The following is a 24,856-nucleotide window of genomic DNA, read 5'->3' on the forward strand; positions in this document are numbered from 1 at the left end:
ATATATAGTCCTCCGACATGTTTAAGCATCAACCAAATCATCTCATTTTTTTCAAAAGAAAAAAAAAAAAGAAAAAGTAAGAAAGAAAAAAATCCAACCTTAATTTACAAATCTCATTAATTACACATATGTTAGAAACTTTTTTTTTATATCCATTCAGAATTAAAGTGAATCTAATACAGAATATAAATGTCAAGCACAATATGTCATTGTAACTTGATACCTGACAATATAGAATAATTTAATATAAAAAAATAACGGCAGAAATAGTGAAACACGAATATTGGTAATCCAGTTCAATGCAATATCATCTACATCTGAGGTTCTGTACCCGGTGGAAATAAACTTTATCACACAAAAGCTTAACAATTATGATGAAGTACTTATTTGATAGACTTTCTCTTCAGTGACTTACGTACAACTAACTCTTCAATTTCAACTTAGGCTCTCACTAAATTTGAGCTCCACTCGTTTCCACAATAAAGCTTTTCCTAAGCTTTGTATGAGATCTTCTCAATACAACGTACTTAGGGTCCTCTAAATGTGAGCTCCCCTCACCTTCACTCAAAGTGATCTACAATATTCATAAGCAAACAATCTAATCTAAACGATTGTAGACAACACCCTCAAAACAACGAGTAGCACAAGATTTTTCTATCAGTACATAAGAGTATTAAGCTTGAATGTTCTTGGAAAAACTCAACAAATGTATTCTTCATAAAAGGTATCTTGTTCTTAAAAAAAAACCGTAAAAAGTATTTGATTAAACCTTTCAAGTTTCAAATCATAGAAATCCCAACAAATTTCCAAATATAAAATCGATGAATTAGAGGTAATTCCAAATAATATGAATAAGAGAAATTGAATTGTGTATTTGGTGACGACTGCATATGTAAGAAGCATGCATTTGTTTGCGAGGAAGTCGAGGTAATTATTAAGAAATGAAACATGCTTCACCAACAAGGGTCAATTAAATTATTTCTTAACCCATAATCCGAGTTATGCTCTCCCTTCCCCCACTTTTTTTAATATTATCAATTTTCACTTTAAATAATGCATTCCAAAAAGTACTTCTTTTTATAACTTCAATAATATAATATATATATTTTTTGCTTACATAATTTAAACCATCATTTGCTTCTTTACTTACATTCAAACATATTGTTCTTTTAATATTTTGATTGAATCATTATCACCTTTCTTATACTTCATGCTCTTTGACAGACCCTTGTCCTCTCCCCCTCGACAAAAACACCATGTTTCTTATCCTTACATTTTATTATCATATTATTATCTATTTTAACCCTAATTAATTATATTAACTTTTACACTTTAGACTTTATTCAAAACACAGTTGTATGGTAATACCATTTTGGTTAAATTACAAATTTCATATGGAGGAAGAATTTAATGATTCTATGGTTTGTAATTAGAATTTAGTCCTCATAATAAAGAATCCCTCCGATAGAGACTATTTATGAGAATTTTAATAAACTGTAGAGACCATTTATAAGGTTTTATCGAATCATAAGAACTAAATTTTAACTTGTAAATCTACGTGGACTAAATTCTAACTTTATTCAAACTATAGGGATTAAATTTATAATTTAACCTAATATATNATATATTAGTAGATAAGATATTAATTTTCATTACTAAGATGGATAGTTCGATCTTTATTAATAATAAAGCGTCAATTTTGTTCCTTTACTATTAAAATGTGAGTTAAAAGTTATATGTGATTTATTTTATTTTCAATTACCACATCCTTCACATATAGTTGTTGGTTACAAGAATATTATACTTCACCTATGCATAAACGGAAAAGAAATATGGAGTCAAAGTTTCCATGGTTAAAGAAATTTTAAATCTAAGAAGTTAGATAATTTTAGGGGTAAATTTATTTTAAATGACAAAACTACTAAAAATATTTATGACTAATAGCAAAATATCGTAATCTATCTGTGATAAATTGCGATAGACAGTAATAGACTACTATCTATGTCTATCTATGCCATAATAAATATAAATAGTAGTCTATTATTATCTATCACTGTGATATTTTATTATTAATTGTAAATATTTTAGTTCATATTTGAAAACAACCCTTTTAAATTTAGTACTTAATAAAATTGGAAAGCCTCATGAAATAGATTAATTCAAAACCTAGTTGAATATGGATTAATTAGTGTAGAATGTCCACCCTTACATTGTTGAAACTAAAATACAACTTTTAAACAATACAACTTTTAAACCTTAATCAGCAAACAATAAATGGAGTAAATATTATGAGAATAGTATTGTTATGAAATTAACGAATAAAGATAAACAAACCAGTGTAATTGGTAAAAAAAAAATCAACATACATATTTATATGATTTATTAATAGTATGTTTGCTACATCCACAAGGAGCAGAGAGAAAATGGTTTGATTAGAGAGAATCATTCAAAATACAGAATAAAGATATCTCTAGAGTTTGAGAGTATATATAGCGCATTTCTCTAAGTCCTAGGGTCCTAAACATAAATACCACAAATATGAAAAGTACGTAATAACTTGAATTCTCTTATAAATAACAGATATATGAAATGTAACACAAAACATTGCCAGACTTACACAAACTTTTTCCTCATGCCTCAAAGCATCCCATAATGGACCATCAACAATTCAAAATATTCAATAAATTAAAACAATGTTGAAACTTGTTGCCATATGGAACTTACTTGATGAACATATCAACAGGATTATCAACGGTACCAATTTTTATCACCTTAACTTTTTACTCACTTCTCAGGAAGTGATATCTACATCTACATGCTTTGTAAAACTTTCTTCAGGGCTATCAACAATTCAAAATAGTTAGCGATACCTCCATACTTAGTCGTTTGAAACGATAGATAACAAATTCAAGTAATTCCAACAAGTATATATACACCACGAGCTACATCATCTAGGGTTATTTGAAATTATCCTTCGTTTCAATATGTTATAAAAAAAAAAAAAAAAAAAAAAAAAACTTCAATGGGATAAAACCATTTTTTTTTTTTAATTTTGAAAATTAAGCTGATAAGTACTATTTGCATAAAATTATATTATATAATTTTTAGAATTTTTTTTTTGTTTTCGATATTTAACTAAGAATTCAAATATTTTTTTTAAAAAAAAATTAAAAATCCTAGAAAAATAGTGAGAAAACAAGTACTATCTCATATTGTTTAAGGAGACCTTAATTTCCATATTGTTTAAGGAGACCTTAATTTTTCAAATTCTAGTAATAAAAGAATCATAAAAAAAGAAAATCAGTCACATCACCAACTTTGGAAGAAAGGAAATGAATGGTCTTATTATTATTCTATCAACCTGTAATTCAGTGATTCTTCAAATGCCACTGAAGAGAGTGTAAAATGAAGTGCCCATCATCACCATTTCAAAACCTAAAAACCCCTTTTCATCATCATCATCATCATCTCTCTTTTCACCTTCTCTGTTATTTTTTTTCTACCTTTCCCCCACCACTAAATTACAGCCTCACACAACTCCATACCCCTAACAAAGTAACCAAATATAAAATGCTTTTCAACTTTAAAATTATTTCTACTTCACAATCCCTAAATTTCGTTTTTAAAGAAAAAAAAAATTGACATAAAGTATGTGCCCACGTAAACTAAATTTTTTCAAATAGAAAACAAATGAAATTTTCAAAAATAAAATAATCCAAACAAAATTTTAAAAAAATGATTTTTTTTTTTAGACAAGCAACAGACATAAAAGAGAACACAACTAAAAGAAACTAGAAGAACATTGTTCCCTTCTACTCCAAGTTGGAACGAGTAGGCACAATGTCATTTAGGACATTCTTGCTACAAAAGTTTGACTTCATAGATGATTTTAATGATTAATTTAATGTAACTTTAGAGGTTTTTTTGGCCCCTAACTTCATATGCGTGAAGTGGGTTATTATAGCTCATTCCATGTTTAAGGCTTCAATTATAGTAGTTGGTGTTTTCAATTATTATATCCTACAATAAACTACACTATTACTATTTCAAATCCTTCTTTGTTACAATGTTTACTATTTATTACCGTATTTACTATTTCTTACTCATCATCTCTTTCCTTATTTGTTATAATGTTTATTATTTACTACTCAGATTAAAATAATTTGCACTCCAATATAGAATATTATAACTTACAAATTATAATAACCAACTTAGCGTCTTGAATGCTGCTAGAAAAAAACTCTCCCTACTATCACGGAGTAAGTAAAAAAATCATAGAGAAATTAAAAGAAAGCAATAAAAATTGGAACACAAAAATTAACGAAGAAAAACTCCAAACCGAAAAAAAAACTACGAACAAAAAAAATTCACTAAATGAAAAATTATTACAATCACATAAAAATCTCTCTTTAACCTCAATTACAAGAGCATTCTCTCAAAACATTATATCATTCACATAATTGAGCCAGTATACCAAACTTATTGGAATGATTTGAAACGAAAGTCATATATTCCTTTTATATTGGTTTGTGTCAATCACTTCCTTAACAACAAACACCTCCTAAATTCTTAAAATGGAAAGAATGACTTACAAAGAAATCCTATTTTTTCTCTCTTTAAAAGTCTCTTTTAACACTTGACAATTCAAAAACTTACATTGTAGATTAGACGTATTACTCTTTCTAATTCCAAAAATATACTTGGGTAGACCTATTTGATAATTATTTTGCTTTTGGTTTTTTAGTTTTTGAAAATTAAGCATATTTTTTCTTTATTTCTTACAATAGTTTATATCTTTCTTAAATAAAATAGTTGAATTCTTAGTCAAATTTCAAAAACAAAAGCAAGTTTCTTTTTTAGAAGAAGATAAGATGTGAGTCAATAGGTGAAACCAAATATCTCAACTAGATTGACACATTCTTAGCACCCTCATCATATCCCACGGTCAATCAAATATGTTCAATAAAGCAAAAACAAGTTTTTAAAAGCTATTTTTTTTTAAAATTTTCAAAATTTGACTTGATTTTTTAAACCAATGATAAAAAAGTAGATAACAAAGGAAGAAACTTGGAGGTAAAAATAGTGTCTATAGACTTAGTATTAAAATAAAAACAAAAAACAAAATGATCTTTAATATTACATTTGGCCACGTCCATTTGTTTCACATATTCTAGGAAAAAGAAACGTACATATAGCTTTGAGAAAAATGTTTATTCCATTCATATACTTCAAAAAAATTTGGAAAAAGAAACTTTAATCTAAATAAACTCATTCTTGGATTAAGGTTTTCAAGATGCTTGGAATAAAAGGATGTTTGGGAATAGGTCTGGCAATAAAATATCTGGGAATCAAAGAGACTGTGTTTGGTTATGTATGAGAATGAGAATAGGATGTCTGGGAATGCATTATATTTTTTTATGCAATTATAAAGTATAAAATTAATAAAAATTAATTTTGATATTTAATTTTCATTTTTTAATTTATTTTTTATTATATTAAGTTATTAAATAAATTTTAAGCCATTAAAATTGAACTAAATTTACTCACTCACCCTCCAATTTAATATATTTATTATCAATTAAGATTTTATATTGTATATTTATATTATCAATTTTTATTAAAAAAATATTGATAATTAATTTAAATATCTATTTTCTTTTCTTATGTAGTATTGTTAATGGAAGAGTTAATTAACTAATTATTTATTGTCAATTATAAACCTTATATATATACAAAAGAAGTTGATATAAACTAATTGATTTTAAATCATCAAACAATGTCTTTAATTTTAAAAAATAACTATAATTATAGTTTAAAACTAGAATTATAAGTACAAGATTGCTTTAATGCAAAAAATTAACTTATTTTATTATTAGTTAATTAACTAATATTTTTTAAAGACTAATTAATAATTTTAATAAATAATTTATGATGTTAATATATATTACCAATAAAAATGGATTTAAGCAAATATAATTATGGTTATTTATATTTTTTAAAAAAAGATTATGGTTTTTCATATTAATTCATAATAATAGAATAAAATATTATATTAGTATTATTAATAATAAAATTAATTATATATATCAATTATAAATTTGATTTAAACATGTTGATAAAAATCAAATAAATTAACCAATATCACCAGAGAAGAAAAAAAAATGAAAAGATAAAAAATAAGAGAAAGAAAAAAAATCATTAAAAATGGTAGTTATGAAAAATCTACATAGATGAGAATATAAAATGCCGTGGAATAAAATGTTCTCATTATCAAGGTTAAAAGTTTATACCAAATATGATGATAGAATATCGTTTCTCATTCTCATGAACGAAACGGTGATAAAAGTTTTTAACTTATTAACAACTTCCAAGGGTAAATAGACTGAATAGCTGAGGGCACCATTCTTGTCCTTTACTATACAAACAAACTCTATTTAAAAAGGAAAGAAAGGGAAAAAAAGAACTATACAAATATATATATATATATATTTATATTTATTGAATTTATATCTAACGGTTATTAAAAACAATCATATGATCACATAGTAACATAGTAGTACTCATTTCAAGAAATGAAGAGATGAAAGTTTTAAATTATCAACATCTATAATGATAATCTGTATCTTATCTATTGAGTTATATACCACCGATTCGTGGTTTAAAAAAAATTAAAAAAACAAATTGAATGGGAAAGTGCTTATTATACATAGTTAGGTTCACCCATCTGTCACACACAACCTTATTTATGGGGCACTAAAAACCCTAAAGCCCCAAACTCCTAGGCCACCCCTCCTAAATCGATTTTCCCAATACAAAAAAGTCGGCAACAACCAAAAAGTTTTGGGCTTTAACAATGTAACCCCTCGAGAACATGTGTTTTACATCTCCCTCCCCACCGTGGAACAAAATATNATTGGTTGTGAAATGGCGACTGTGAGTTGACACATTCTGACAGGCAACCGGCTGCAGAAGGGTGTCGGGTGGGAGAAACTGAGTGAATTCCCCCCGCCGTTTCCTTCTGACAGCACGCTTGTTTACTGGGTACTGGCGGAGCAGGTCATATTCCACCACTCACCACCACCGTTATTGTCTAGTTGATACCCCACATTTTCACCTCGAACAAGTTCCCAAAACGCAGCACGCTTCCACCTCATTGCTCATAACTTTCCCAAATGAAAAAGTGAGTCACACTCTCTACACGTGGAGCAAGATGATTGGATGGTGAAGTCGACGCTCTACATCGGTGTGTGGGAAAATATGGATGTGGATTAGCTCGAGCACTGGCTTTAAATAGTTAGGGTTTGTGAACTTCGTTGATGGCCATTTAAATTGAAAGCAAAGAGAATAATAATAAGAGGGAATTTGTTGAGGGTATTTTATCAGCCAAAACGGGTGTGCCTGTGTGGATGCTTGGCTTCGGGCCCGACAGGTTGCGAGCCGATATGAATCGTTTACTTGCCTTACTCTTCCATCAAGTAAATTTCTATATATCAATCTAAACTCTCTTCTCTTCTCCCTTTCTTTCTCTTTTCATTAAGGGTTCGTTTCATTCTTTTTTTTTTCCTTTTATAAGAATTACATTTTTGAGTAATGAGGGTTTTGTGTGTTTAATTAGTATGTTTGTTTTAAATTTTGGAACAATACTTTCCTTTCTTTTCTTTGATAACTATTTGATTTCTGGTTTTTGTGTTTTGGAAATTTTATTTATTCTAGTTTATAGTTTTTTTATTTGTTTTTGGAAATAGAAGTTGAGTTTTGAAAGTGAATTAAGAAAAAGTGGTTCTTTTAAAAGTTTTGGTTTTTTGTTTTTTAAAATTTGACTAATAATTCAAATGTGTGAAAAAACACGGTTTAGTAATATAAGTATCAAGAATTAAAATCTAATAATCAAATGGGTCTGCTTAAATTTTTATTACATGTTTTTAGTTTTTGTAGAAGAAAGGAGTCCAATATTCTTTCTCTGCATATCAACTTCTTTAGATTGTCAAAAGTTTTAGGGTTCCTTTGATAATATATATATATATATATTTAATTTTAGAAAATGTAGCTTATAAACATTTCTTATATCTATAAGTTTTTAGGTTTTGTTATCCACCTCTATTCAATTTTAAAAAAATCAAGACAAGTTTAAAAACTTGTTTTTGTATTTTGACTTTAATTCGAAATTCAAATGTTTTTTTTAATTTTAACAAAGATGATAATCGTAATTAAAATTTTAAAAGAAAGCAAACATAAAATTCTAAAACATAAAATTAATAACAACATTGTTATCGAATAGAGTCTTAATGGAAACATAACAGAAACTTCCTGTTGCCTTATTTAGTAGAGTAGTAAGGAAAGGTCTTAAACTAACACTAAACCCTAGAAGTTTATCCCTAATCAACCAATTAGACTATTACATAATTCAATCTCATGACCTCCACTTCTAATATTTATTAATTAAATTATTATATTAAATATGAAAACTCCAAGTCAAAAAAGATTAAATTCTCCTCTTTGGACTAAGATATGACGAGAGTACTATGGATATGTTAACTTAATTAAAATATCCCGGTGTACCTCTTAATCCCTTTAATTCTTTATTTTCTTACTCAAAAAATAATTTATTCATATTCTTAATGTAGGGAGTATTGGACGAGCAATTCTTACAACTACAACAACTCCAAGATGAGAGCTCTCCAAATTTTGTATCAGAAGTGGTCAACATTTACTTTCAAGAGTCAGAGAGATTGTTGAAAAACCTCAGAGCATTATTGTAAGTCTTGTTTAATCTCTCACTCAATTTCACAAATGAAACTTTTTTTTTTTTTTTGCTAGTTCTTCATGCATATAAAATATATATATATAAGAAAGAAAAGGTTTATTTGTTGTTGATAAAGGTTAGGGTTTTTCTTTTGGATTGGACAGAATTGACAGAGATTTAACAGACTACAAAAAAATGGGAAACCATTTGAATCAGTTGATGGGGAGCAGTTCAAGCATAGGAGCCAACAGAGTCAGAAATGTTTGCATTGCATTTCGAGCCAATTCTGAACAAAACAACCGTGCTGGGTAAATTATTAATATTAACCATAAATTAAAATAACCCTAATTTTTATGCTTATTTTTCATCATATATCCAAAAATACCCTTTTTTACTTTTCTTTTTTAAGTAAAAAAAAAAAAGAAAAAAGAAAAAACAACTGTGCTACCCTTTTTTGAGATTCTGAAACACACTCGACAAGACAGAAAAACAAACGTACAATACAAACCCTAGATTTTTACCTAAAATTGTGGGTTTTGTGTTTATCTTCTTACTTTGTTAGCATGTTAATCATGTTAGATGATATGATTAAATTTAACTTTACCAAAAAAACTTAAGTTTTTTAGTTAATTAGTGATTTAAGATAGTATCGGAACAAGTTGGTTCAAGAGATTTGTGTTCAATACCATGTTACTCCCCCGATTAATATTCATTTTCACTTGTTGAGATTTCTTCATATTTCAAGTTCATGATAAATGATATAATTAAATTTATTTTTACCTATCAACTTAAGATTTTAGATCAATTGATGATTTAATAAATTGTTTGTTAAATCAGGATGAGACACAAAAATTAAGCAAATGGGTTATTGAAAATCTAAATTTTATGTCGGAATTCTTAAACATGAGTTTGATTTTTTGTTCTGTTTTTTTTTTTTTTTTTTTTCCTAGTTGTTTGAGAGCATTGGAAGTTCTTGAACATGAGTATTGTTATTTAAAGGGCAAACTTCACGAGCTGTTTCAGGTGAGTTAAAGATAGAGATTGATTAGATTTGATGAAAAAAAATTACACAAAGAGACAAAGAGGCAGCTTTTTTGTATTGATAAAGTTTTATTTTTTTGGTAATTTGCATGTGATGTAGATAGAGCAGCAAAGAGTTTTGGGTGCAGGAGTTAGGTACCCAATGCAGCAGAATTGAAGGGAAAAAAAGGAAAAACAAAAAGGCAAAAAGAAGCACTAAGAAGTGATTGTAATGAGAAGATTAAAAAAGGGTGTGATTTTGGGAGAGAAGCCAAAAAAGAAAGAAAGCTCTCATCTGTTTCCAAAAAAGAACAATGGGGATGGCCCATTGGAAAACCCTACTTTTTCTCTTCAATTGAAACATCTTTTCTTTTCCATTTTTTTTTTTTGTAGAGTTATAATTATTTTCTCTTTATTTGCTTTTTGTTTTTTTTGTTCTTTTGCTTTTTGTTTTTTTCTTGGTTTTGGGTTGAGTTTTAGTTGTAACATTAGATTGAAACTAATGATATCCTCATCGAATTTGACATTTTATTATCCTTTTTTCTACTCATGAAAGTAGTTATAAATACGGTGGAGGCTAAATGATATAGTTTGGAGGGTAAATTTCGATAATATTTTAGGAACTAACGTCGTCTTTTATTAGGTTTGTTATAACAAAAATTAAATCGACATGCAAAAAATAAAAACAATATAAAATTGACATAAAAATTTACGTGGTTCACTAATAGTGTGCTAGCTACATTCATAGGTGAAGGAGAGAATAGCTTTATTATTAAAGAAAAATATAATATAATACAGATGCATAGGTGCCAATCTAATAGAATTAGAGTGTAAACACGACGGAGGTGCTTTAGAAAAGATTACTGAATATTGCTTAAAACCCAAATTGGTGTCCTCTATGTAAAAGAAAAATGGCAATAATATAGATCATCTGTTTATTTATAGCAAAGTGGCAAACGTCCTTTGGAATAGGCATCACAATAATATTGACCTGCTTTCTCTTTGCAAAAACTTGTGGGGTCTAAACTTAAATTCCAGAAGAAACAATATCATCTTCAGCTCAGCTGCTGTTTGTTGGACAATATGGTTTGAAAGAAATAATCACTTTCAACAAAAAATATAACAGTGAAGTCAATCTTTGGGAAAACATATGCTCCTTGACGGGTTGTTATTGAACTTATCGATCAAAGATCTTTAAATGTTACAGCCCTACCTCCATCTCACTAAACTTGGTTGCCTTTATGTAATTTATTGTTTTGTGCTTGTAGGCTTCTCTATATCCCTTCAATTTATGAAAAACACCTATTTGACCAAAATTAACTCGAATTGAATACTTAACTGATGCTCTGATACCAATTGTTGGAATACAGAATCATGCAGCGGAAGAAAGCAAGATCATTAAGCATTCTAATTCCTCAATTTTGACAACAAATTAAGCATGTTCATATGGATATTAAGAGGGTTTCATTATATACCTTTGAAGATCCTCTTCAAATCGAAATTCAGCTACAATCTTCTCCAATTCTTCCTCTGGACCACTGTTAGAACTTCTCTACTATTCTCTAGAGCGTTAGATTGAGTTGTGGGACTCAAAACAAGCTTGAACTTAGGGAATTAGATGAGAGGTTTTCTAGTTTTTTAGCTAGATGAAGAACAACTTCTTCATTCTTCAAAAACTCAGTAATTTAGCAATTGCATCAGCTTTTCCACTCAATTAAGAGTGGTTTTATTACATGACTCTCATGCAACACTGATCACTTCAAGTGATACGGCTATCCCTTGAACTTGGTGGCTGAATTATGTGTAAGAAGGTGACTAACCTTCTTGCTTGAAAGGGAGAAAATCCCATATTGGGATTTTTCCTAATTTTTCAATTTCACTTTTTGATTTTGAAATTGATTTTCAAAATCAAAACCTTTTTCAAATTTTAATTCTTTAACGAAAATTGAATTGTTATTAATTTTATAAAAATTAATTCAATAATCAAATTTTCTAATAAAATTAATAATTAATAATTAATTAAACAATTTTATTAATTTTATTAATTTCATATCAAATATTAAATTAATTTGTCACCAAATCCATTACCATGAATCTCTATTCATGAAATTAATATTTAAATCATTTTTATATATTAATCGATTCTCCAATTATGTTTAATTCTAAAATTAAACGTGTAATTATATTACATATAATTACTAATTCCCTTAATTCGAATTTCAGCATTTCAAATCAACTTATCACGCTATTCTAAGGCTAATCCGTTTGTGAGCTAGTAGGGGACCTAATGGACCTACAGATCATGGGCTCCAACAATCCGAGATTAATTGGCTAAACTCTTTACACCGAATTAACCCTATTCGTTAACTACCGGGTCACTCCACTAAAGCCCAAAGTTGCATTCCCCTCACTATAGATATATTGTGTCCACTCAATATAACCACAATTAGTAAGTTAATCATTCACAGGTTGTTCGTAATAATAGTTGGGTCAAAAGGTTATTTTACCCCCGAGATTACATCATATTACTTAAGTCTCACTGAGACTCTAATGAACAATTGGTTTGTGATCCAATCATCAAACCGAGTCCCTCTCAGACCAATGAGAGAGTGGGGTCCTTTGTTCAAGATCTGGAGTCAGTACTTAAGGGAACAACCTCTCTACTATCCCTAAAAGCGGGTAGGAGTGAATTCCGTCTTGTACCCTATGTCCCCAGCTGTCTACCCAGTCTTACCCTTGAAATGAAGAGCTTATTAAGTCAGCACTGTTAAGCCAACCCTCACCCATGTAAATCCAATGATAGTCCCAAATTAACAAGAGTTCATTGTTAGCTTAGGATTAAGGTTAAGTTATCTAGGTCATCGTTTTGAAATAACAGTCTTAAACAGTAAACAACATTATAAAGTAAGTGTGACTTATTTCTTGGTCTGATCTTATGCAAACTTATTGCACATGATGCCCTCACTCCTCATGTCACCATATAAACGAATTAGGATCACTTCGTTTGTAGCACTTTACAACTCCTTGTAACAACTACAGAATGGGCCGCATCCGATAGTTTTACTAGAATAAGGCACCCAACCTTATTCATATACTATAGATCATTTTAACTATTTACTCGAACCTGATCCACCCTTATGTTTCCATATAAAGTTCAAGTACTCATGTAATAGTCATGGATCTTTTAGTTTATTGGATATATTTTTGAAACGAAATAAGCAATTCATATATTCAATAAAAACTTTATCGATTTATAGAATGACCTTATTGTTTACAAACCACAAGTTTTAGGATATATAACCCAACAAACTCCTACTTGGACTAAAACTCCAGTGGTAACATACATATGAATACATTGAGTTTTTTAGTTTTACAGAGAAATACAATAAACTAGGGCATCACATACCCATTATTTTCTTTTAAGTATCACATACCCATGGATTTTTCTCCCACTTGTCCTAGGTTATTCAATCCGTAGTCCTAGTCTCACTAGGTGATCTTCAAAACTTTAGCCGAGAGGATCGCTGTAACATATTAGTATATAGTGGTCTTCTATTCAAAATAAAGGGAATGCATCTTATTTCCACAACTTCTTGATTCTAAATCCTATCACTAAGACCTAATGACTTGAGCTTCCACTAAACCCAAATAATGGCTAGGTTGTAATACATTCCTCCCACTACATCGAGATACCCTCAACTCTTTGAGTAAGATGCATCTGACCTGTCCAAACAACTTTTGTTACAGTGTCAGCTTTAATCAATAACACTTTATTGATATACACTTTGTTTCTTATGGAAACTAAATAATATATGGTGATCTCGTATACTTTTCTAGAAAAATTTAGCATTTGTCAACACAAACAACTTGATTTTCTCTTACTTGAAAAATATACTACTTTTGGGTAGCCTACAGATAGGCATGTCATGTGAACGATATTCCAATACTTAAGGGTTCGACACTAAAACATGTGTTGATCTATTCCAGATTTCTGAACTATGTAAATATCTTTTACATATCATAAACAATTTTTATGAGCTCTCCATATCTCATATGGAGTTTTAGAAACACCATAATGATATTTGAAACGATTAAGACAACTAGACGTAGAGAATTGTCACTAGATTTTCTGTTCTATCAAAATAGCCCTGGAAATCTCTGATTCTCTGTACTCTCTATTTCAATCTAATCGAAGTGTTTTGCTTATTTTACCTAATAAGTTTTACACACCTCGAACCTTTCAAGTGTTCTAAACTGACAACTTAGGTAAATACAACTGTACTTTAGAATAATTGCTGAAATATTCATACATTTCCTTATACTTTAACATTCACCAGACCACAAAGGCCTGAATGTATAAGCTTTTAAGGGTTCTTTAGTTCTTTTGATCATTCAATCTTCAAGATAAGATACACAGAGTTAAAAGATTTATCTTTTAACTTATTTAGATGACCATTTTTAACCTTCTTAATCTCATTAAGACGTGATGTGACAATAATCTTAATTACCAAAGATAAGTACGATAATACATCTTTTGCCTTATTATTTTTTAGCCGTTTTAAATATCTAAACATTTGAAATGGCCTTGAACTTGGGGTGGTTTTAACAAAAGTTGTTTTATAATAGAACAAATATAAAATGTAACTTTTACTGATGAACATTTCATTTATAACAAAAGATTATATATAACATGTCCTTTACAAAAGATAAAACAACTTTTATTACATTCATAAAAGTAACTGAATTCATCTTTTGTCAGCAACTCCAAATTCTCCCACTGGTTTTTCTGAGATATTCTCCCATGTTCACAACCTGGAGCATTATCCCATTCCAAGTAATACTTAGGAACTAGTTTCCTTGTTTTACTTTCTCCGTTTTTTTCTCTGCAAGTTTTGTGGGCAGTTTCTCTTTCAATGTACGTCCTCACTACAGTAGAAACGTTTTCCTTTGTCTGTAGCTTTATCTTTGCCTTTTCAACCAGTTGAAGTTTTCTTTTTCCTTTTACCCTTGTTTTTTCTCACTGGAATACTCTTATTCTTAAAAGAAGAAGCAACATCAAACTTTTAAGAGGACGATCTTTTTTTCTCAGCAGTGGCAATATTTACCTCCGCTTCTTGTCCTTTTGTTCTCAAAATGGACTGAAAAGCTTGTAGCTCATTAAGAAGTGTAGTTAGGTTGTATTCTATCTTGTTCATTAACACGTTGGGGTGAAATTTCAAGAAGCTCTTCTGAAGAGACTCTAGAATAAAATCGACTTGACTTCTCTCATTTATGACAGCTCCGTTTACCTTTTCCACATTGAAATGGACCATCATGTCCAGGACATGTTCTCTAACAGAGGCCCTTTTTTTCATTCGACAGTTGTAAATATATTTTATAGCATCATGCCTCAGGGAGAAGGATAGTTGTCCAAATACATTCCACATAGAGATTCCATAATCTCGTTTGAAATATACATGTTTTCAGGTTTCTTAGCCAAGACATCAGATATGCTGGCAAGAATGTAGACACAGGTTTTCTCATTCGCCTTCATCCATCTGTCGTATGTTTCTCGAACAGTTCGGTTTGCATTTGAGCTAAGGATGAGAGGACACTCCTTTATCAAAACGAACCTTAGATCATCTATCACCAGTATTGTATTCAAACTTGATTTTCATGTAGCATAATTGTCCCCAATTAATTTATCCGAAGCCAATAATTATACTAATGAACTAGTCATTCTGAAAATATAAGTCTATCACCAGGATTGCTTTTAAACTCAATCATGTTTTAGCAAAGTAATAATGTACCCAAATTTCATTATTTTTGCAACGATACTATAGTGAATAAGAATAAGTGCTATCGAGGGGCAGTCAAATACTCCTTCACTAAAGCAAGACATTCTTGACTAAATACTATCTCCAGAATAACTCATATTCTGATAGTCATTTAGCTACCGTTTTCGGTCAGAACTTACTAACACTTTAGTAATTCCGTAAGCGTAACCCTCAATTTTCAGACCTCAGAGGTCGGCCCCAATGATGCTACTGAATTGGAAAGTCAAGGTTGGAAAAGGACCTAATAAATCCTATCCATTTTTAGAGATTGAGTTGTTCCAAATCCCATGTTACAACCCTTCGAGGCGATAGCCGTTGTTAATCGACTAGCAAAGGCCACCTAAAGCTAACTAGCAGGCACAACATAGGAATCTCACGATCCAAAAAAACGAAAGAGACCGCAGGATGTGTTGATACATTTCCTTCACCCACTTACTATTAATTACTTCCCCTATTCACCTTGTTCTTGACCCATTCAAACACATTCTGAATGGAGCAGTCAAGGTATAATCGAAACGAAGTGTTATATGGACCTCATGATTTGAACTTTCTAGGGACATGAGAGTTGAAATCAATATTCGTATATTTGATTTTACATTGAACAACTTCCTCTTATTCACCTTGATATTGACTCATGCAAACACTTTCCGGATGGTGGTCACTCCCAGGGTGACACGAAGTGTCGCATGAATCTCATGGTGTGAACCTCTTAGGATGTGAGAATCAAAAGCAAAACATCACTTTTGATTTTATTTTGAACAACTTCCTCTATTCACCATAATCTCAATTTATGTAAACACTTTCCGAATGGAGGTCACTCCCAGGGTGACACGAAGCGAAACATGAATCTTGATTGTGAACTCTTAGAGATGCGAGAGCTAAACACAACATATCATATATGTTATTAATCTCTCACTGAAATATTCTTAAATTCCCACTGAAGTGTTCTAATAACATACCATATATGCTATTAAACTCCCACTGAAGTGTCCTAATATTTGTTTGGGTATATCTTTACTTAGTAATGTTTTGACTAATTAAACAACCTAAATTTAGGTATTTATCCAAGTATAACGTTTATATCTGGATTTAACCGTCTAGGTGATAAACCAGTTTTAAACCTCACACCGCTCACATATTTCTCATAAAACTGGTTAATAGTGTTCAATTATTCAACCATAATCCCCACGTAGCAGGTGTTCCATAGACCGTCAACTTAAATACCTCCAACCTTAGACAAGATTATATACCGGTTGAGTTTGTAACCGAAGTCTTATAAGATAAAGACCTATTTTAACTATTAAAACAAGTGGTTAATCTGCATGAGTATGCAGTTTATCTTTGTTGTGGATTTTCAATGTCTAACCCAATTTTATAATAACTTATAAAACTTTAGACATGGTATACATCCATAACATACATTAGCTACATGATTTAATATAACACTTATATTAAAACATCTGAAACCCTAAACATGCATACTACATATTATAACACCTTATAACATACTTTTAATGCATGTAACATGCTTCATATGGTGGGATTTTAAATCTACATGACATATTATATGCACATACAAGATTTATTTAATTATAACATACATCACATGCATAAATAATTAAACACAAATAAATATGGTTTAGTTTTGGCATTCTCAAGCAAACAAAGGTCTAATTATTACAATAATAACCAAAATCGGCTCCAAAACACTCCTGGACTGCTCGAATCACTCTAAATCTGGTTCGAACCTCTCAAATCGGACCTCAAATGTCAAAATTGGGCTGAATCAGGCAAAAAACCATCGAGTACCATCAAACATCGAGTATGCCATCGAATGTCAAGTATGCCATCAAGCATCGAGTATGCCATCGAGCATGCCATCAAGCGTCAAGTATGCCATCCAGCATGAGCATCAAGTATGTCATCGAGCATCGAGTATGGCATCATGCATCGAGTATGGCATCGTGCATCGAGTCTTTAGAAAAATACCATCCAGTAAATGCCATCGAGTACCATCAAGTATGGCATCGTGCATCGAGTATTTACCAAAATATCATCGAGTAAATGTCATCGAGTACCATTGAGTAGACATCGTGCATTTAGTATTTTCCAAAATACCATCGATTAAATTTCATTGAGTATGGAGCATCATGCATCGAGTATGGCATCGTGCATCGAAGTAATGTCATCGAGTATGACATTGTGCATTGAGTATTGGGCAGTGGCTGAAAATCCAGTTTCTGCTGCTCGACCTTCTTCATTTCTTTCTTCAATTACAATGACTCTAATTGAATTACAGACACTTAATCATACATTAAGCCTGATCAATCAAGAGCCAATTACAAGAATTACAACATAATTGAAGAGAAATTAATGCCAAAACTCAGAAAAACCATATCAGTTCACTATTTTAATACAACTTATGAAATCACCCACCAAGCCAAAATTAACTCGAACTGAATGCTTTAATGATGCTCTAATACCAATTGTTGGAATACAGAAACATGCAGCAGAAGAAAACAAGATCATTAAGCATTCTAATTCCTCACTTTTGACAACAAATTAAGCATGTTCATAGGGATATTAAATGGGTTTCATTACATACCTTTGAAGATTCTCTTCAAATCAAAATTCGACTGCAATCTTCTCCAATTCTTGATTTGGACCACTGCTAGAGCTTCCCTACTATTCTCTAGAAGCCTTAGATTGAGTTATGGGATTCACAATAAGCTTGAACTTAGGGAATTGGAAGAGAGGTTTTCTAGTTTTTCATCTAGTTGAAGAACAACTTCTTCAACCTTAAAAAACTCAGCAATTCATCAATTGCATCATCTTTTCTACTCAATTAAGAGTAGTTTCATTACATAACTCACATGCAAAACTGATCATCTCAAATGATACCAGCTATCTCTTAAATTTGGTGGTGGAATTATGTGTAAGAAGATGACTAACCTTCTTGATTGAAACTGAGAAAATCCCACATTGGGATTTTTCCTAATTTTCAATTTCACTTTTTGATTTTGAAAAATAATCTTTTTCCAATTTTAATTCTTTAATTAAAATTGAAATGTTATTAATTTTACAAAAAATAATTCAATAATAAATTTTTCTAATAAAATTTAATAATTAATAATTAATTAAAATAATTTAATTAATTCTATTAATTTAATATCAATATTAAATTAATTTGTTACCAATTCCATTTCCATGAATACCTATTCTCATGAAAATTAATATTTAAATCATATTTATATATTAATCGATTCTCCAATTACGTTTAATTCCAAAATTAAACGTGTAATTATATCACATATAATTACTAATTCTCTTAATTTGAATTTGAACATTTCAAATAAACTTATCACGCTATTCTAAGGCTAATCCGTTTGTGAGCTAGTAGGGGGACCTAATAGACCTACAGATAATGGGCTCCAATGATCCAAGATTAATTGGCTAAACTCTTTACACCGAACTAAACCTCATTCGTTAACTACCGAGTCATTTGACTAAAGCTTAGTAGTTGCACTCCCCGCATTGTAGATATATTGTGTCCACTCGATATAACCATTATTAGTATGTTACCCTTTACAGGTTGTTCATAATAATGGCTGGGTCAAAAGGCTGTTTTACCCTCCGAGATTATATCTTGTTTCTTAAGTCCCACTAATCTTTTAATGAAAAATTGGTTTGTGATCTAATCATCAAACCGAGTCCCTTTCGGGCCAATGAAAGAGTGGGGCCCCTTGTTCAAGACCCGGAGTCAGTACTTAAGGGAACAACCTCTCGTTGGGATTGATGTCCTAATTCTCCCGGAGTCTCGTAGTTTGTCAGATATACACATTTTTATGAATAAAATAATTGTTATTTTATTTGGCATTTATTCATATCCAATAAACAAAGCTCCATGGCTATTGTATGTAAACTTAGCATGTATACGAGATATACAAATAGATCATGCCTTAAGTGATAACCTAAATAGGTCTATAGTATAAGGATTAAGGAAGGATTTCTGATCCTTGTGATACTACGGATACAACTCGCTTTGTAGAGGTTTGCAAGTGTTGTGAACTACTATAGATGTTAGATCCTGACCATTCATATGGAGACATGCGAGCAGGGGTGTCCTATACAAAGAGTGTATAAGACCGGACCACGAGATGACTAGACTCTATATATAACACCGTTGATACTGAAGTCTTACAGGTCACCTAAACGACCATAGGTTACATGACCTCAATCCTAAGTGTTTTCGAAACTCCTGCCTTTGAGGGCGGTCCTTTGATTAGTATGGGTAAGAGTGGTCAGATTGCCAACTCAACATACCTACCTTTTTAGGGACTTGTCTGATTTGAGAGTTAGGAACTCAATTACATAAGATAGAATTCACTGCTTCCCCAAACCAAGGGTAAGTAGATAGATTGCTCTCTTAAGGGTTGATTCTGAGGCTTGAACATAGTGGCCACAACTTCTCTTTGAAACAGAGGACTCGGTCATAGTAGAACTATGACTTATGTTCATTAGATGGATCAGTGGTACTTAAGGAGTTAGATGTAACTACAGGGGCATAACAATTATTGGCCAAGTTGTACTTACGAGCAATTTGTGAAGGCTTATCGCACTGTTGATTAGTTGATATGGACACATAATATATCTGTAGTAAGGAGGCTTCAACTGTCAGTTTTTAGTGGAGTGCCTGACAGTTAATGGATGATGGATTCCTTGACTAAAGAGTTTAGTCAGTTATTCATGTGTTGTTGGAGCTTCGAACTATAGGTCCATAAAGTCCCCTTGGTAGCTCAATAGATTCAAGTTGAGAATTAGTTCTTGGCGTTGATTTGAAATGTTCAAATTGACAAGAGGTAATTCGATTATATATGATATGATTAGTGCGATGTATGAGATACATCTAGTAGAGGATTAATGTAAATGAGATTTACATTAAGTACCATGAAATTGAAAAAGAACTATGGTTTATATGTTTCATGAGATGAAATATTAAAACTATAGGTTACAAATATAGTATGGTAAGATGGTTATCATATATATTTATAATAGTATTAATTATTGGATAATTATCTCTTTTTCTCTAATAACCAATTAAGTGGGAGGTTATTGGTAGTTTCATGGTAACCGTGAGATAAAAGGAAAAATGTTTTCCTAAATTTAGTAGTTGTTGAATTGAGATTTCCATACTTGGAAGTTGTCACGGTGGCTGTCAAGTGAATGAGATTTACTAAACGACAGCTGAAGAGAAACTATACAATCGTAGAGTGATACTATACGATAGTTCACTCAGCTGGCTGATTAGCTAAACGATCGTCGATCTTCTTCTAAACGATTGGGCATCGTCTATACATAGACCTTGTCATCTCCCACTTGCTCAATTGTTTACACGATTGTTCCTCTAGTCTCGTCCTCCTACCAAGTCCACATAGAGCTCACACTTCTGGATTCTCACACCAAGAATACCAAAGTAACCATTGTGGTGGTGTCGCACTCAACTCGACATTGTCGAGGTTTATTGGAGGTCGTTCGCTGTGTTTGTGATCTTGGAGATTGCTGAGTTCATGGTTGCTATGATCGTGCAGTGTAGTGGTCATAGTGTTTGAGCATTCAGGTTTGCAATCTTGCTGATTGTTTGAGCATTCCTGATCAAGGGTGTTGAAGATGAGTCTTAAAAGTTATATGTATTCATTTACTTGATTGTATAGTAAAGCAAGTTGTAATTTCGTTTTGTGCATAGCCTGTATGTTTCTGTTTCTTGATTGTAATTGTTAATGTTCAAATACGAATGAAATTTGGAACGATCATTCCGTTGCTCATGAAAATCCTCATATCCAATTTTCTTCACCTCTCTACTATCCATAAAATCGAGGAGGAGTGAATTCCATCTTACACCCAATGTCACCAGCTATTTACCCAGTCTTACCCTTGAAATGGGGAGCTTATTGAGCCGACACTGTTGAGTCAACCTACACCCATGAAAATCTAAGGATAATCTCGAATAAACAGAAGTTCATAGTTTGCTTAGGATTAAGGTCAAGTTACCTAAATCATCATTTTGAAATAGTCAGTCTTAAACAGTAAACAACGTTATAAAGTAAGAGTGACTTATTTTTTAGTCCGATCTTATGTAAACTCATCACACATGACACCCCCACTCCTCATATCACCACATGAACGAATCAGGATCACTTCGTTTGTAGCACTTTACAACTCCTTGTAATAACTATAGAGTTGGTTGCATCCGATAGTGTTACCAGAATAAGACACCCAACCTTATTCATATACTATAGATTATTTTATCTATTTACTCGAACCTGATCCACTCTTATGTCTCCACATAAAGTTCAAGTACTCATGTAACGTTCGTGGATCTTTTAGTTTATTAGATTTATTTCTAGAACGTAATAAGCAATTCATATATTCAATAGCAATTTTATCGATTTACAGAATGAGTTTATTGTTTACAAACCATGAGTTTGAGGACATAAAACCCAATAGAATGATGAACCCAAAAGATGCACCATCTTAAAGGGGCATGTTGAGAATCACCATTATAAGATAGATGACTTCCTCTTCACATTTCCAATTAGTTGTGAGATGGAACCCTACCCAATCTAATAAATCTGTCACCTAGTGAGATATTCTGTAGCACCCCTACTTGCGTATTCAATCACCTATGCACACATGTATTCTCTGCCTAAATGGAGATTTCTTCAGATCTAAAAAACAATCTAAAAGTGGGTGGTTTAAAGATATGGATTAGAGGAGGCTCTGTACTTGAGATTTTGAACACACACGTTGTAAACTTTCTATCTCCCTTTTATGATTAATTCAAATTCAGCGAAACTAAAATAATTTTGAAGAAAAATTTCTCACTCTAAACACCATTTTCCTTTCTCCTCTCTCTAACTCACAATTCTATGAATGGCAGTTTTAGCAAGGGAAAAATGAAGAACAAAAACATGCAACAATTGAGGATAAAGGAGAAGAAGATAAACATAAGCATATACCTGATGGAATAAAAACAACATTCACAGCGGAAGTAATTGATTAATAGGGCTCTAGTTACATTAAAATAATTAAGCATGCAAAGAGAGTTAGAAATACAACATTTGTAGTTTCCACAAGAATCTTTGTCTTCGTGAGTAATTGGCACCACCAACGATAAATCCTCCCTATTCTCCGGTTGAAAACATAGTCGTGGGACCAAATTTTTAATGAAAGATAGGGAATTTCACTAAATGATTTTGGAGAGTAAAAGAGATTTTTTGTGGAAGACAAATGATAAAAAATCAGAGAAGCATAAGTTTTTAACAATTGATAAACAAAAAACATGCAAAAACACTTCTTACATGGCTTCCACCTCAAACTCCATTAACATGGAAAATTAGGTGTCAAGCTTTGCATAAGACACTTCAAAACCCACTTAGTTAGTAGGAAAATCTAACAATTGAATTTTTCCACTAACTAATTCTTAAATATGAAATACATTTTTCATATTTTAGAAATTACTTAATTAAAACAATTTTAATTAAATATAATAAAATAAAAATAAATAATTTAATATCACATATTAAAAATAATTTGACACCTAATTTTGATTAATCAAATTAATCAATTTTAAAATACTTTCATGCTAATATTTTATTTAAGATAAAATATACTCTCCAAAAATAATTAATTATTTAATTGTAAATTATATCTTACAAAAAATATAATTTTCCCTAAAGACTGAATTTGAACATTTCGAATTCTCACTTCACCTAGTTCATCAATTTTGTCCATAGTGAGCTAGCAAAGAGACCCAATGGACCTACAGATCGTGGGTTCCAATGATATGAAACTAACCGATCAAAATCTTTAACCTATTTAATCACGTTCGTTGACTAACAAAACTGTCCACTATAGCCTGTAGTTGCACTCCCCTCATTTTAGATATATTTTGTGTCAATTTGATATAACCATCATCGATAAGTTGATCCTTCACATCTTGTTTGTAACCTCGCTAGACCAGTTACTATTTTGCCCCTGAGTTACATCTTTTCTCCTTAACTACCACTGTCCCTCTAATGAACAATTAATTTAGGATCTTAATCACTAAATCCATTTCCTCACAGGCCAGCAAGAAGATGAGGCCCCTTGTTCAAGACTTTGGATCAGCCCTTAAGGGAACAACCTTTCTACTATCCCTAAAATGGGTAGAAGTGAATTCCATCTTACAAATTCTATGTCCCCAACTATCTACCCGGTCTTATCCCTAAAATGGGAGGCATATTGAGCAGCGTTGCTGATCTTACCCTCACCTATGCAGATCAAGAGACAATCTTGAATAAATAGAAGTTCATAGACAGCTCAGGATTCAGATCAAGTTATCTAAGTCATCAAGAAGTGAAATTAAATAGTGTTATCCATAAATGGTATTAATATGTAACAATGATTATTTCATGGTCAGTCTTACACAATCTCATTGTGTAGAACACCCCCGCTCACATGTCTCTACATGAACGAACTGATCATATCGTTTATGACACTTTACAACATTTGTAACAATCATAAAGCGAGTCGTATTAAATGGTATCTCTAGAAATAGGTACCTAACCTAATCCAAGTACTAGATTGTTTAGGTCATTTTACTCGAACTTGGTCTAGTTTATGTCTCCACATGAAGTCCACGTATCCATGACATTAGCCAGGGTTCGTAGTTTATTTAATTTAGAGTTATTAATCAATCAATTCATTTTTATTTAATAACATTTGTCTGAATAAACTTCATATATGTTTACTATTTACAAACTACGAGTTTTAGGACATATAACCCAACAGTACCGTGGTGGCAAATGAAGATCTACATTCAAGGGAAAAGACCAATTTATTACAAGGATTACAAAGAAGATAAGAATTCTTTTACAAATTTATCACTTTCTTACCTTTGTTTCATAGAAGAGATCTATTTATAGAAATGATAGATCTGTTACAAATTTTGTTTAGAAATCTGTTATTGAGTGAAAAATATATTACCGCTAGGATCAAACTCTTCAATCTCCACCATGAAACTAACACATGTAGCCCTCTCCTTCCAAATCTGACTTTTTTTCATCCATTTTCAAGTAAATCAAAGTCGATTAGCTGTAAGCAGTTGAGAAGCTTGAGCTTTGATGCTGACTTTGTGAGCATGTCTACTTTGTTTTTGCTGGTATGTACTTTTAATACTCGACTTCTCCCTTTTCTATTTTATATCAAACAAAGAGGTACTTTACATCAATATATTTAA

At 31.1% G+C, this 24,856-nt stretch overlaps 1 protein-coding gene across 1 annotated transcript; it reads left to right on the forward strand.

Moving 5' to 3' along the window:
• The first annotated feature begins 7,406 nt into the window (after positions 1–7,406).
• LOC120071192 (pseudo histidine-containing phosphotransfer protein 6) lies at positions 7,407–9,941 on the forward strand. Its single transcript, XM_039023344.1, has 5 exons — positions 7,407–7,475; positions 8,625–8,755; positions 8,908–9,051; positions 9,694–9,766; positions 9,885–9,941. Exons 1-5 carry the CDS (start codon positions 7,407–7,409, stop codon positions 9,939–9,941), a joined length of 474 nt encoding a protein of 157 aa, XP_038879272.1.
• The last annotated feature ends 14,915 nt before the right edge of the window (positions 9,942–24,856 follow it).

Source organism: Benincasa hispida, chromosome 1 (assembly GCF_009727055.1).
Source record: "Benincasa hispida cultivar B227 chromosome 1, ASM972705v1, whole genome shotgun sequence".
Taxonomy (NCBI): Eukaryota; Viridiplantae; Streptophyta; class Magnoliopsida; order Cucurbitales; family Cucurbitaceae; genus Benincasa; species Benincasa hispida.

Bases quoted from the DNA above. Each gene is read 5' to 3' on its own strand.
- LOC120071192 (XM_039023344.1), top strand. From the start codon at position 7,407: ATGCTTGGCTTCGGGCCCGACAGGTTGCGAGCCGATATGAATCGTTTA. The intron at 7,476-8,624 runs GTAAATTTCTAT...TTCTTAATGTAG, and splicing joins TTGCCTTACTCTTCCATCAA to GGAGTATTGGACGAGCAATT. The intron at 9,052-9,693 runs GTAAATTATTAA...TTTTTTTCCTAG, and splicing joins GAACAAAACAACCGTGCTGG to TTGTTTGAGAGCATTGGAAG.